Source organism: Lolium rigidum, chromosome 6, assembly GCF_022539505.1.
Source record: "Lolium rigidum isolate FL_2022 chromosome 6, APGP_CSIRO_Lrig_0.1, whole genome shotgun sequence".
NCBI classification, from domain to species: domain Eukaryota; kingdom Viridiplantae; phylum Streptophyta; class Magnoliopsida; order Poales; family Poaceae; genus Lolium; species Lolium rigidum.
Window position 1 is genome coordinate 142806294 of NC_061513.1, and position 15076 is coordinate 142821369.

The 15076-nt window shown below is 43.6% G+C and overlaps 1 protein-coding gene across 1 annotated transcript; it reads left to right on the plus strand.

Moving 5' to 3' along the window:
- The first annotated feature begins 8951 nt into the window (after positions 1 to 8951).
- Positions 8952 to 12462, plus strand: LOC124660751 (ubiquitin-conjugating enzyme E2 36). The gene is made up of 8 exons (XM_047198568.1): positions 8952 to 9110; positions 9226 to 9253; positions 9352 to 9438; positions 10534 to 10592; positions 11398 to 11439; positions 11527 to 11600; positions 11931 to 12028; positions 12119 to 12462. The coding sequence occupies exons 1-8, from the start codon at positions 9075 to 9077 to the stop codon at positions 12154 to 12156; spliced, it is 462 nt and encodes a 153-aa protein (XP_047054524.1). The 5' UTR covers positions 8952 to 9074; the 3' UTR covers positions 12157 to 12462.
- Positions 12463 to 15076: the final 2614 nt, after the last annotated feature.

A 15076-nucleotide genomic window follows, 5' to 3' on the forward strand; every position in this document is an offset into this window, starting at 1 on the left:
GATTACGAAAACTAGGGTTTGCGGACAATGATTCGATGATCTCCTCGTCCCTCGACTCCCCTTTATATAAGAGGTGGAGCCGAGGGTTTCGTTTTGTACAAGTTACGAGTCCGGGACGGTTTCTAACTCATCCCGCCAGATTACAAACAACACTTCCTATTACAATTCTACTTTCCTTAATATATCTTGGGCTCTCGAACCTTCTTATTCTTCGGGTAGTGGGCCTTCATTAAACCCCGGGTACTATCTTTGGCAGGCCCATTTGGGATGCCTATGTCAGCCGCCTCCTGCGCCTCCAACCCGGCGAACTTGTTGTCGGAGTCCTCCTCCTCCTCCTGGCCCTCCTTCTCGTCCTCGGCGTCGCTGGCAGCGCCGCCTCCATCCTCCTCCTGGCCTTCGCTGCCATTGCCGCCTCCGTCCTCCTCCTCCTCACTCGGCGTGGAGGCAAGGTCGTTGGGCGTGGAGCCCGGATCGCTTGGCGTCGCAGGGGATTCCCACCAATGCAGAAATCCGGGCGACTTGCCCTCGCTCTCCGAGTCGGACGGCAGCGTGTAGTCACTCATGGTGTGCCGGTGTTGGAGAAGAAGAAGAAGAGGAAGAAGAAGGAGCCGGTTGAACTTGAACTACCGTAGACGCGGGGGTTATAATGTGCGGGAATTAACGGCGGCGCGTATAACGAAGAGGCTGGCGGTTGCTCTTCCGCGGCGGTTCGGCGCTCCATTGTGGCGGTTGATCGCCGCGGTTGCCACACCGGCGCACGTTGTGAATTCGAGGCCGATCGAACCTGGATCACTGCCATGAGGGCCCGTGGGGAAGCGAGCGGACGCTAGGCGCGACCGCGGAGACGCAAACCTGGCGCATATTTGGGTCAGGTTTGCGTCTCCGCGGCACTTTGCGTCGCACCACTGGAGGTGGTGCCAGACGCATTTCCGGTCCGCACGGAGGCAAACGGTCGCTCAGCGTCCGTTTGCATCGCGCCGCTGGAGATACCCTAAGTTGGCCGAGCTTCAGTTTCTCTTCACACTTGTTTGCTCAATCATGCGCGCTGTGAAATTGGGTAGTGTATCTCCTGAAAAGCCAACGTGTGCTACTGTGTGTGTATCGCAATCAGTAGAAACTTTTTTTACAATCAATACTACATATAATTATTATAACAAATAGTACATGGTATAGATACACGAGATGTCTCCAATGATTATAAAATAAAATCTAAAAGATACTAGCAAATCTTCGAGGTCTTCAAACTCTTTCTTCTTTCAGGACATAATCTTGTACTTTTTTGAAGGCACCAAAGATAGATAACAAACCATATACCTGTAAATATCAACGAAGGTTCTCTCATAATTTTAATTTGAGCCGCAATGCCAAGTCTGCGTGCACGCGCGCAACCATTAAAGTAGTCAATCAACATCGGCAAGAGTACCAACACCAGCATGTCGGGGAATAAAAACCGATCATCAACATTGATGGCAAGCCGAGAGTACGAATCATCATTGTCGAGGACGTAGCAACCGGGACAAAAACTCCGAGGATAATCCTCCTCGCGGCAACCACGAGAAAAGATGCAAGATCGATGCGGCGAAGTAAGATCTGAACACCCATATACCTAGATAATTGTAATCTTTCAACACCACCATTAACGTCGGGAAGGAGATCTCATCATCGAACGAAAGACCGAAAATCACTTATTGCAGACGATGCCATCTCCATTGCGGGAAAACCAACAAGAAAACGGCGACCAAAACCCTAACATAGACTACTGAAAAGACTACTTTTATTGAAAACTCCACGCATAGACCGGGTTCCCCATTCCTCCCAACGCTATCGAAACCGACTGAAGGAGGGGGAACCAATCTATGGAGGCTGAAGTGGAGGCGGCTAGGATTTTTTTCTCTGAAGGCGGCGACTGAGCGAAACAATTTACCTGTGGATGGATACAATCAGTAGTAACTTGGTTATCCTGCTACTGTCGCACCACAGTAATCTGATACTTCCTCCGGTCAAATTTAATCGACCCGGGAGGTGGTACATGCACACGAGAGCTAGACCCGAGCATACGTCAATTAAATCTGGCTTAAGTAGGAGTAGTACAGTATAATTTTTCTCGAAAAGATGTGATAATGAATGAAGAGTTCTTTTTTTCTTGTACGCATCGCAAGGTACTTCAGTGTTCACGCAAGGCCCTTGCCAAGTAGTACTCCTGGATAGTATTTAATCGTTTTTGCTCTGTAAAGTCAACTGTCCAAGTCTAGCTACCCTGCCGACCTGCTGTAAAAAAAGTTTATTTTTGATGGAACGCTGGAAGAAAAGTTTACCTCCCATACATCATCGAAACATTTTAATAAAAATTGAGACCTTATCGTTTGTCTAACTAATCCAGTCTTTTGGGGAAAAACGAAAGCTAATTAAAGTTCAATCTGATGGGTGTTGGAAGGTAAGAGGCATCTTGTGGTGACCCAGCATACCACTGCATATTGTAGTATACAAGTCGTTGATATGATACTTATGAAGGGATTTCGTCACAAATATCATATCCCTCAGATTGGTACAACAGAAATATTGCAAGTCGTAAACAACACACATTATTATTAGTTTATTACAAATCATAAGTTCACAACACCTTGGTATTCTCACAGCCTCACAGGTCCAATGAGAACACCATTTAGACTCCAACTGGGTTCGAAGTACTTTTACAACTCATAAACTACTAAGGTAGACAGAGCTCAGCAACTTATTTAGGTAAGCCACTACGCTGCTCGGCTCAACTATGCCTACTGCATAACACTACTCCACCTCCACTTCTTCGGTGTCGTAGACTGTCCCATAGTTCACTCCTTCGACACCTTCAGACAAGCCTGGCTCCTCGTAGACCACCTCGTATTTGCCTTCAGGTGCTCCGGTGCAGGCCTCTTCCGCGGTCTCACAATCTAGCAAGGGTTTAGAAGGAAAGGTGAGTACAGGGGTACTCAACAACTTCAAATGCAAAAGGTGTTTTATGCACTAGCTACGACCATTGATCAGAAGATCTCAGGTCAATGCATGTTTCGCAAACATTTCTTGTTGGCGGGATGACCCCGGTATGCCAAAGGCATGCCAAACCGGTTGGTTTGAGCCTTCAAGATACCGGTTTAATGTTTATTCCGGAGCGCGAAGTTAAGCGTTTGACTAAGTAAATCTATACCGGTATCCCCAAGAGGGGTATACCGGAATAGGCTAAGAAGACACCGGGCTACTGGTAAGATGTGTCTTGTAGCACGTCGGTAGGACTGGTCAAAGATTCTCTCGAGGGCTAGAGGACAAAGATGAGCTAAGCAAAGTAGCTTTAAACGAAGTCGTGACGATAAAAAAGAGGATGACGTTGAAAGCATCCGGAGGACGTCAGCCTCCCTGATTAAAGAACATACCGGCGTCACCTATGATTAAAGTAACTTTGTAAAGTAGTTTGTCTGTTCAAAGATACAATTAGGGTTTCCTAGGGTTTCTTCCTCTGTAAGCCACCCTCTCCCCTATATAAGGAGAGGGGGCACACCCATACGCGGGGACGTGCGATCTATGTGAGTCCTTGTATTCAGAAACATGTAAGCTGTTGAGATCAATGAAGAAAGAGATCTAGAGCAGAGTTCTTCCTTGTGTCTTTCTTCTTCTACCTGCTGGCTTAGGCCAAGTTCTTGAGGAAAGCATCCATAAGTTCATCCAATCTAGTCAAAAACCCTCCCCCGAATCCTCTAGCGCCCATTCGGCCCCAACTTAAGCCATCCTATGGCATCGCATGCATTCACCACGACGACAGTTGACGTCCACCGTCTACTAGATTAGATCTTGGCTTGTTATTCGTTCTTGCGGTAGGAAATTTTTTGTTTTCTATGCTACGAATCCCATCAGCATGCACCGCTCCTGGTGCTTGTCCTTAGTCGACAGGCTTGGTGCATCTTCCCTGTGCTGGCCTGTTTGGCTTGGGACTTGCTCCCTGCCTTGTATGCTTACTTGCATGTTTCCTGATCCATGTGGATCAACTCGGCATGGTTACTATTATCCTCACCGTGACCACTTTTATTTGATCCACAAGTGGCATTGCCACTTGGCATTATGCTTGTATATTTGTTCTTCTTTTTGCAGGAATTCAAGAATGGTGCAAAGGTTGAGAAGACAAGAAGTCTAGTGTAGATTTTTAGACTAGGATCAAATTGGCATCTTTGTAATTTTTTCCTTTTTGTTTTCTTGTTCATTTTAGAATAATTGTGTTGTAATTTCATGGAATATTGTAAAGACAATGTATGTGTGTTAAAGTATCAGTAAATCTCAAGGTTTTACTTATGAGTTTTATATAAATGTGAATATCCAATTTCGTATTTGTGTTGTATGAATATTATTTGAATTTGAGTTATGAATTATTATTTCAATTTTATGATAATTTCTCATATTCAATCATTGTTTATAATTCAAATTTGAATCTCAATTCAAATTCAAATTCCTTCCAAAACTCTGGTTTCAAAAGAGGTCATGTCAAAATTCATCGAACCCTCACCACACTGAACCCTAACAGCAACGAGTGAGAAACCTCGATCGATTTTATGCAATTAAGCGTGAAAATTTCCCCCATTTTGCGATGTGATGCACAACCCTTTTCGAAATCTACCCCGGATTTGTACTAAGTCCTGGGATGTTACACATCTTCGGTCGCGTCCGCTAAAAATATTTGGGGCACGTGGAACACTTAACCTTCCCCGGTCGCCATCCTCGAAGGCTCGCTTCGGCCGGGCGTACTCCAAATATTGTCCGGTGGGCTCACCCTGTCCCCGGGACATAGAGACGCCATACATAACTTTTACACTTGATTTTTTAAGGGGGTTGTGTTTGTAGGACACGGCTAAAAACTAGCGCCCACAAACGCGGCACCAGTCGGCGGCCCCAAACTACTAATCAGACGTTTTCCGGACGTCGTTTGGGGAATGCGAGTGAAGATCCTCTAATAAAATTGATTGCAACTCTCCATATATATGTGCTTATTTGGGAGAAAACATGGAAAGGAATAATAAGAATATAACTAAGAATGAATTCTTCCTCTCTCACGTCCAGATTTTTCTCTAAATGGTGCAAAAGGTTCAATCTATTAATTAAGGAGTTTAGTACATAAACATGAAATAATATTATTGCAAGCCATTCTTTCCGGCCAAACAAAAGCCTACTCTCCCGACATTATTTCACTCAACTTCTGAGCGCCCATCCGTCACAACCAAAGGCTTGCATCCTTTAAAAAAAAATTACAAGAGGTGAAGTGTGCTTGTTGCTGAAAACTCGAGATTTCTCTCATTGCAAATTTCAAAAAGACGAGCAAGGTAAGATAAGAGAGGACAAGGCTTTTCGGTTAGGGACCGAGTTGCATGCCATTCCTAGCCACCGCTCCTTTGTATCAATCAAAGACCATCGTTGAAGATCAAGTGCATGGAGGCCCAACCAATCTTTAATGAAACCCCAAAGATGTAGAAAAAGGCGACACTTCACGTCTTCACTAGGAAGTGATTGACGATTCCGAGGCTCTCTTGCATATAGCAGGGAAATGCTATAATTTGGCCACCCCCCCTTGGCCAATCGGTCAGCCTTCCAAGGAAGGTTTTAGATGACTAGTCAAGTAAAAAAATTAACCTTCACGCTGCCCATATCTTCCACATTAACCTATTCATGTTGGACAAAATACCTCCAAGAAATTGTGCCTTATAAGCAGATGTCGTCGAATCTTTTCCATTTTTCATGAGCATCCAACTTATCTCATCCTCCACGTCACTATTTAAATGCATCTCCCTTAGTCGAGTCCAAAGGTCAAATTGTTGGACATGCTCAAAGGAGAAGTTCCCATCAATTGTATTCTTGCCGACCCAAGTGCTCTCTTTCAAGGCTTGCTTTGTGCACAACTTCTTCCTCGTGGTGCCTCAAAAATGAGAGGGGGCTTCCAAAATAGGGTCCTTTTTCATCTCCAAGTTTGATTGACATAGCAGCATAGAAGAAGTCCATATCATCCTTTGTGCAAGGGTTGCCGGTTCCGTCTAAAATTTTCTCAAGATCTCTCCATTCCAACCATTGCCATCGTAATCTAAGGACCCTAGCCCATTTGTCGGTGTTGAGAACTCCAAGGCCCCCGAGATTTTTTTGGGTGGCAAACCATCTCCCAATTAACCTTGCATTGTCCTCCCGTGTTTTGTGTGAAGCCGACCAAATGAAAGCCATTTCCAATTTTTTGATATATTTGATAGTATCCGGGTGCATGTGTAGAGGCATCAAATGGTAAATTGATTGTGAAGAAAACACCAATTTTACAAGGGAAGTACGGCCGACCATTGTGATGAATTTGTCATTCCATGATGGTAGCTTGCTCGCAACTTTGTCTTCGAGATGTTGAAAATCCACCCTCCTAAAGCGCCAAATCAAGAGTGATAGGCCAATATATCTAATGGGGAAGGAGAATCTCGTCACCGGTATGCCATGGAGGTATGAAAAAATGTAGAATTACTCAAATTAGGTTTTTTGACAAACTAATCCCACCACTCAAACATAGAAGTGACCATAGAAAACCTTGCCATATTGAAGTTAGTCAACTTAAGTTCATACAAGAAAGTTCGAGATCAATAGAAAGACCACAATGACAAATGGTAAACTTCAGAAATAATGATTTCTTTTTTGGTTGCATATGACGAGTGGGCTCGACTCCTAAGTTGCTAGGCTTGATTAACCAAATAAACACCCACGACCCATATGGAAATATTGATATTAGTTGTTAGTACACATATTTGTAGTCCGAGAGATGAACTTACCTGTGTGGTGTGTTAGTTTGTTATTCTCACAATCCAAGCCCATATCACATGTGTATCTCTACTATTATCCATGGCCATTTTTTCTATATGAATATAAAAGGTACGAGTTAGCGGAATTTGAACAATCTATCCAACTCTAATTCAATGGCTCAGAAATTCAGTTGGACACAAATTCATATTAGTTGCAAGATCATTCTCATTATATATATACCCAACTGATTTTGTAAGTTAACAACTAATTTTCCACCTTTTAAACTATTGAATGATGCATTTTTTCAAGTAGATTGCTCAATGAACAGTAAGGATATGCTGATTTGTTACAACAAAATATCATGTTACGTCTCAGGTGGTTTACCATTTTATAATTTCTAATGAATTTGGATGCAATGTGTAATTTCAAAGAGTTTTCTATAATTTTACCCTCCATTTTTTTTCATTGAAAGCGAAAAAATTAATGATAAACACTAATAAGTTGGAACGACATGTGATGGAAGCAAACATGCATTACACACATACATGACAACTAGTTTTTCTTTAGCTCAAGTTTCTGTTGTTTGCTTGTGCTGCCGTTTTTACCCTAATAATACCATGTTTAGTTCAACAAACTAAAGATGTCATATGCTCAATCTATCAAATAGCCCCCAAATCTAGACATGGTTAGCTACACCCATGGAAGCCTTTTAACCTTTCTAACTGAAGATTGAAGAAACAAAAATATGAAATTACTCAAACAAACACAATGGAATCTCTTCTTCCGGTTTGCTAGAAAGCTCTCTCGAATAGGTTTATCTGACCAAATTCATCCCACTAAATATGATTAGAAATAAAATCAAACATATACCACCCTTACCAGATTAAAGTTAGTGATCTTAAGCAAATGGTTAGAAACACCAAACGTTTTGAAAATTGGTATACTTCCAAAATAATGACCTTGTTTTCGCATATGGGAAGTAGCAACGTCGAAAATATACACATCAAGGTACATTGAATGTGCATCTTGAGTTGTTAGGATTTATTAACCCTACTAATTAAGCACACATGACCCATAAGACAATATTGACATTAGTGATGACATATGCATAGAAAATATGAATAGGTGATGTAGTTATTATGTCAATCTAACCCGCACTTAGTACTGTCTAATCTATAATCCTATCCATGACTATTTTTCTATACTTCCTACTTAGTAATGTCCAATTTAAGGTAGGAGTTAGCGAAGTTCAGAAAATAAGTGCCTATCGAGTTAAGTTTCAAGGGATCACATATTAATTGGACATGAGAAATATAAATTGGTCCGCACATCAATTGCCATCGTAAAACCTACTAATTTTGCAAATCAGCCACTTGCACCTCTTAGAATATTGGTTGATGTGATTTTTTCTTCTTCTAGTAGACTACTCAACAAACAATAATGTATGTTGGATATGTTTGAATTCTTGCAATGTTTGTGAGTGCGTTATGCCTTAGGGTTTTTTTTTTTTTGTCATTTTCATAATTTCGATGAATTTGTATGGATGCAGGAGGTAAGTTCATAGTATTTGTTTTCGGAAAAAATAGTAGATTTTTTACTTACACGCATGGGTGTGAGTGTTTCCGTGACCGTCCATTTATTCCTTGAGATTCATGCTGACCATGGTAGATAGAAAGATTTTTTTGCTCTCCTCTTTTTATCTGAATCTTAAAGCACAACGAGATGGTGACGGAAACATACACACCCGTGCGTGTAAGTACAAAAATATTTCCCAAAAAAAGTTGATAGTGTTTGTATGATTTTACCGCTAATACATTTCAATGGAAGAAAAAAAACTAAAGTTGAAATGATTTGCAAACATGAATTGTGCAATACACAATAACTATTTTTTGTTGTTGTTTAGTAGCCACAAGATTGCTAGCATATAGAATTGGTACCACTTGAAAGTAACCTTGATATAAGAATTAGATCTACACCATATCATATATATCTAAATAGAATGGAAATAAAAAACCTAGCAGGCTGGCACGGTAGGACCTAGAGTAATCCTGGCCGTTAAAGACCCTATCGCAGGGCTGAGATAAAGCTCAAGCAATACTAGTAGCATCAAGCATGGAATAAAGCGATGGACTAGCAAAACCGCGTCCGTGCGTATAATAGCGAGCATCCAACCCCCACCGCCTACCCCTTGTTCCCCAAGCCCGGCTGACGCCTCCTCCCGTCGCCCCCTTCCTCCGCACGAAACACCGGCGCCGCACTCATCGGCGAGGAAGAAGACATCGCCCCGGCTTGATCCGATGGCCAACAGCAACCTCCCGCGACGAATCATCAAGGTGCGCCCCCGATCTGATCGTCCCATCACAGATCTCTCGACTCCTTCGATCCGATTCGTCTTTTGTTTTTCTGGCTAATTTTTGGGGCTGTTGCTGTGCGGTTGGATCTATGCAGGAGACGCAGAGGCTCCTCAGCGAGCCAGGTACGGGCGCTACTCAATCTGCGGTTACGGTGGATTCTGGTGAGGTGTTGCATTTCCGAGGGTTTGATTTCCGCTGTTTGAATGGTTTGTTTGTGCAGCGCCGGGGATCAGCGCATCGCCCTCGGAGGAGAACATGCGCTACTTCAACGTCATGATCCTTGGGCCGGCGCAGTCGCCCTATGAAGGTATGCTAAATTTTCTTATACACGGCAGTGGTGCTGGTTATGGTATGGAGTGATAAACTGCGGCACTTATAGATAGCAATTATCAAATCGAGATGATTCTGTTCATAGCCTTTTATTAGTAGTAATGGTAACAGTTCTCAAATGCTTGTGTTGGAATTATGGGCGATGGAGGTTGTGCTGTTCGATTAGTCTACGGACTCTCTGGGGCGGTTGTCATGTTTGATGACGCTTCTTTCTCTTTTTAGTATGTATACTCCCTCCTTTTGGGTTTGTAAGGCCCTCACACATTTTTAGGTCCTCAGTTTACTAACAATTAAATCATTAAAGAAGTTTCTAATCGTATGATAGTTGTTGCATATAACTCATGTTTCGTTGGTCAAATTGGTTATCTCGAAATATGTTCAGGCCTTACAAAGCAAAGGAGGGAGTAGTAATTAGCAGTGTTGGAGGGCTAGTTACTAGTATCGTTTTCCAGACAGATTTTTACTACTGGCTGTGGCCTTACTTTTTTTTTATATTCCTCCTGTTTCATCTAGTATGTCCAATTTATCTTCTATGGTTTAGATTCAGTGTGGTTTGATTTTACCCCTTAAATGTTGTCTTGATATCAATGCCGTCTTATGATACACAATGCGACATATTTGCTTCCTTAGCCCTGTTCGGTTTTGTTCGAGTTATATGCATGAAATAGGAGAACATGCATATCATCTTCAAATGGTAGAGAACTCTCGATCTAGGTTTAATGAACTCGTTTCGTCCATGGTTTTGAAGGCGGTAAGGCGCCCTAAAGCGCTGGGGGGCGCTCTACCACCTAAAGTGGGCAAAGCGCTGGGGGCGGTGCTCTATCGTCTAAGCGCTGCTTAAGCGTCCTAACGTGGATGCCTTAAAAACTATGGTTACATAAATTTATGGAAGTAGACTAGCAGAGTAGTCTATCTAGCAAAATCCTATTAATGTTCTTATATAAATTACCTTACTAAATTTTCTCTTCTGCATGATATATATTGCAATAAACATGTTTGCGTAAATGTTAGCATTACACTTTATGATTGTTTGGCTTTCTGATACCATTATTCTTACTTACCTGTTGTCCAGGTGGAGTTTTTAAGCTGGAACTCTTTTTACCAGAGGAATATCCGATGGCTGCCCCGAAGGTAATTGTTTGTAGACGGGATTTTGTTAATGTTCTGTACAATGTTATTGCGCCTGCACACTTTTATCCTAATTATTCTGTATTCAGAATTGAGATTTCCTCTTTTGCCAGTATGGCTTCTACCTTTCGCATAATTAAGTACTTGTATTGAAAGGCTGGCCAGCCCTGCATTTATTGATTTTTGCTCTGATGGAAAATATTAGGTCAATGATGTTTACTGCTTCAAATGACCAAATACGTCGAAGTGATTGAAAACTTGTGTATTAGCTATTTGTAGCTTCATTTGTCGTGTCACTCTTATCATTCACTGTGCCTTTTCATGCATCCTGGAGGTGATAGTTTACTACTGAATCAGCTTTGTTTCCTTGTGTTTAGACAATGGGAATTTGCCTGACTGAATATGCTATATTACACTTGTAGCATGATGATTAGCTCAGGACAGTTAATTGGCTTGCTCAGAAAAAGTAACACGTGCACTAAGTTCTTCTGCAAAAGTTTGATATCAACAAGTTATGCCTATATGTACATTTTGAGCCTGCTATTTAAGCAAAGTTCTAGTGGTTACGTTCTCTTTTTTGCTTGGCATTCATACACTTGAAATCTTAGTTTATTCTGATTTTATATTTCTGTAACTTGACAATCAAATTTAGTTAGAAGGACGATGATTAAATAGCACTGAGATTGTTGAGCAAGTGTTACTTTAGTTCTGTCCCAGCCTTCCTTTGGTTTCTAAAATACTGTGATTTACTACATAACTGGTTAATGCATTTCCGTTGGGCATTTAACTTCGCTTGTTGGTAATGCAGGTTAGGTTTCTGACCAAAATATACCATCCCAACATTGACAAGGTAAGCAGGCATACATTCTCCACAGTGTAAATGTACTTTCTACAGAAAAGGATTATTCCTTAATGTTAATGTGGTTGGTCTGTGTAGCTTGGTAGGATATGCCTTGACATTCTAAAGGACAAATGGAGTCCGGCTCTTCAGATTCGAACAGTTCTCTTGAGGTTTGTCTGTCTCTCTCTTTGTTTGCCATGCTCACTGCCTGCTTGTCTATTTCGCTTTTTTTTTATGTTGTATAACTTAGCACAACATAACCTCTTTTCTGAGATGTTTATTTTGCTTACTTTTTGAGTTTAGTTGAACAAATGACCTGCTGTAGCATTAATTATCCATATACGTCAGTTTCCTGCACTGGAGTAAAACAGTATCCGCTTCTAGAAAGTTGTTCTTGCTACCTCTGTCTATAAATAGATGTCTGTGATTTGTCTAAATCTGGATGTATCTAGACGCTGTTTAGTGTACTGGCTGCCCCCTGACATTTTTCTGTCTTTCAGTATCCAGGCACTCCTAAGTGCACCAAACCCAGATGACCCTCTCTCTGATAACATTGCTAAGCACTGGAAGTCCAACGAGGCAGAAGCTGTTGAAACAGGTAATTTTAGCTGACAAGTCTTGAAGTAGTCTCTCATTTGCCCTTCAGCTTACGCTATCTGTATTAAGATATATGTTCTGGCAATTGCAGCGAAGGAGTGGACTCGTCTGTACGCCAGCGGTGCATGAAGACCCAACGCTGGCGCTGATGTAATAATCAATCATACTCTAGTCGGTAGTCGAGTGCCATTTGCCTGATAAGAAGAAACTGGAGATATCTGCAGTGGAAGGAAGTATCTAAATGACTACCGCTCGTCGCTCTATCTGGTTGTACAACGTGTTGGTTCCCTTTACCCTGGGGTGCCTTTGACTGATCAATATTTGTGGTAGACCTTTCCGTGCTGCTCCAAGTATATCGGTTACTCTATGTAGGAGAACTTAACAAGTGTCCGCATTATTGTAGTTGAAGTTAAAGATGGCTTGTTTTGCTGCGAATTTGTTCTTCCTAGTAAGCTATCTGGGAATTGTTCTGTCAGACGGTTGCGATTTCCGACGGAATTTAGTTTGGCGAGGCTGCGTCTGGTGAACTCACATCATGCTTATTGTGTTGGATTGGTGCCTTGTTGCAAGTCAAACACATCCATATTCCGGTGGCTTAGTCTATTTACTGCTAGGCTACAGCCTGATTTGCATAGCTCAGCTGGGAGCATGCGACTCGTGCTCGAATGTGACGGCGTGTTGCCTGTACGCACACGCCAGAAGAGGCACGGTTCGTGCGTTGGTGACATACTGACATCCGACAAGTAACAAGACGACCTGCATTTTCGGTCAGGACTAGGATTAGTCGAGTCTGAATGGATACGCCAGTCAGTCGAAGAAATGTTTCCACGGAAAGGCAGGTGTGCGCCTGAGAGAGATAGAGAGGTCAAGTATGACCCTGTTGCAGAGTCTGAATGGATACGCCAGTCAGTCGAAGAAATGTTTTCACGGAAAGGCAGGTGTGCGCCTGAGAGAGATAGAGAGGTCAAGTATGACCCTGTTGCACCTGTCAATTTTCATGGAAAAGGGAGAAAACCGATATTAACTATTGCTAAACAGCGGCATTACGCCGCGTGCAGGAGGCTCTGAACTGGTATGCAATCACCTATCATGAAGTCGACGCCTTGCTGGTTGAAAGTAGGGTAACTCTCTCTGTAGCTTGAGCTCCATATTATGTTTCAAAAAGTTGTGCAAAAAAAATCTAGATCTGCATAACGATGTACTAACCTGCAGTCGTCTAAAATCTCAATGCTAAGAGCATTTTCAGTCGCGTCCCCCAAACTATCCCCCAAACAGCGCCGGATCGAGCGTTTGTGGGACGTGTTTCGTTCGTGTCGCGTTTGGAGGACGTCGCTCCCCAGCCGCGTTCCCCAAATGCCGCCCCCAAACATTAAAATACTTTTTTTTTCATTTTTATTTCAATAAAGAGAAGAAACATTCCACAAACTAATACATAATTGGGAACGTGGTTTACACGAAGACATAATTTGGAATATGGTTTTCCATAAACTAATACATAGTTTGAACCATGGTTGACACAAATATAAAATATTGCAAAATAACTAAACCTAACTAGATCGGGTTTCGAAGGTTTCGCTTGTTCGCTGCCAAGAAAGAACACTCGAGGGCACACCCAGCCATCTAAACTGGAAAATCCAGCTGTTGACGGTACCCATGTTGGTTCTTTGGAGGAAGAACAGCCAGAAACCTCCGTGCCTATTTTCGCTGCGAAGAAACAACACTTCAGTCGTCGTCGTCCTCCTCGGCGCTGTCGCTGTGGTAGTGCCGACGGCATCGCGTCTCATTGAACACCTCGACGCCCATGTCCCTCTCGCCAAAGTAGGAGAACACAAGCACGAAGCTGGCTTGGAGGTGGTGGTAGCGCGCAAACTTCTCCCAGCCGATGTGAAGGTACATCTTGCCGCGCGCGTCGTAGATCACGTCGACGATCTACCGGCAGTAGCCGCAGGCAACATCCCGCAGATGCAGCGAGCCCGGGCTCCTGTCGCCGGCGACGAAGTCGGCGAAGGTGTCTGGCAGCCTCTGGATGGCGTGTGGGTCGCCCTTGAGGACGACGACGAACTCGATCAGCACGGCCCCCTCCTCGTCCTGCATGTCCGACGATGAAGACAACGGCGTCGCAGGCGACGTCGAGCGTGCAGCTCTACCGCGGCCACGACCACGACCACGGCCGCGAGCTCGGCCTGCGCCTCTACCAGCCATGGCGTCAACTCTTGAGATGGTGGCGGCTAGGGTTGGGGGAGAGAGGCGCTAGGATTTGTGTGTGAGAGGGACGATGAGTGGCGGCTCCTTTTATAGGCCGGAGGGAGGCGGGGGAGCGGTGGCGCTCATTAACGCTGACACGCAGAGCTAGGCGCGAAGAGAAGCTTCGCTGCGCCTTTGCTGAAACTGCACCGTCGCTGCGCGCCAATAACTTCCGTCGAGAGGTAGGCGACGGTTAGGTTAAAATTCAATGTGTCGCTGATGCGTCGGTCCCGCCACTCCCCGCCTCGCTTTTTGGTGTGTCCGGCGTCCCCGGAGCGTCCCCCTGTGGGGCAGGGACGGGCTCGGGACGACAAAAAACGGGTTTGAGGGACGCGGCTGGAAACGTTTTTTTTGTCCGGCACATCCCAAATCCTTTTTGGGGACGGTTTGGGGGATGCGACTGGAGATACTCTAAATAGCATATACTTTGGGCTACACGAAGATGACTAGTTTGTGAGAGTTTGAAAGTGTGTACCTCTGTTCACTATACTACATTCGTTATTTATGTGTAGCCCAAAGTATTAGGTATTTCGTATTGAGATTTTACACACTTATAGAATACATGCATGGCTACATCTAGTTTGAATCTTTTAAACCTGTTTTTTGATTTTTCTCAAAGAGCTCGAGCTTCAAAAGTCGACGCTCGTGGGACGGTCACCGCAGTAAGAGCATCCCCACTCGTTGGCGCTCCCCACGCCCAAATCCGGCGAAATTTTCGTCCGGATTGGATGAAGATTTGGCGTGGGGAGCGCCGAAGTTCCAGCCGTCCCCCCGGCAGGAAACCCCCAACCTCGACCATTTGACA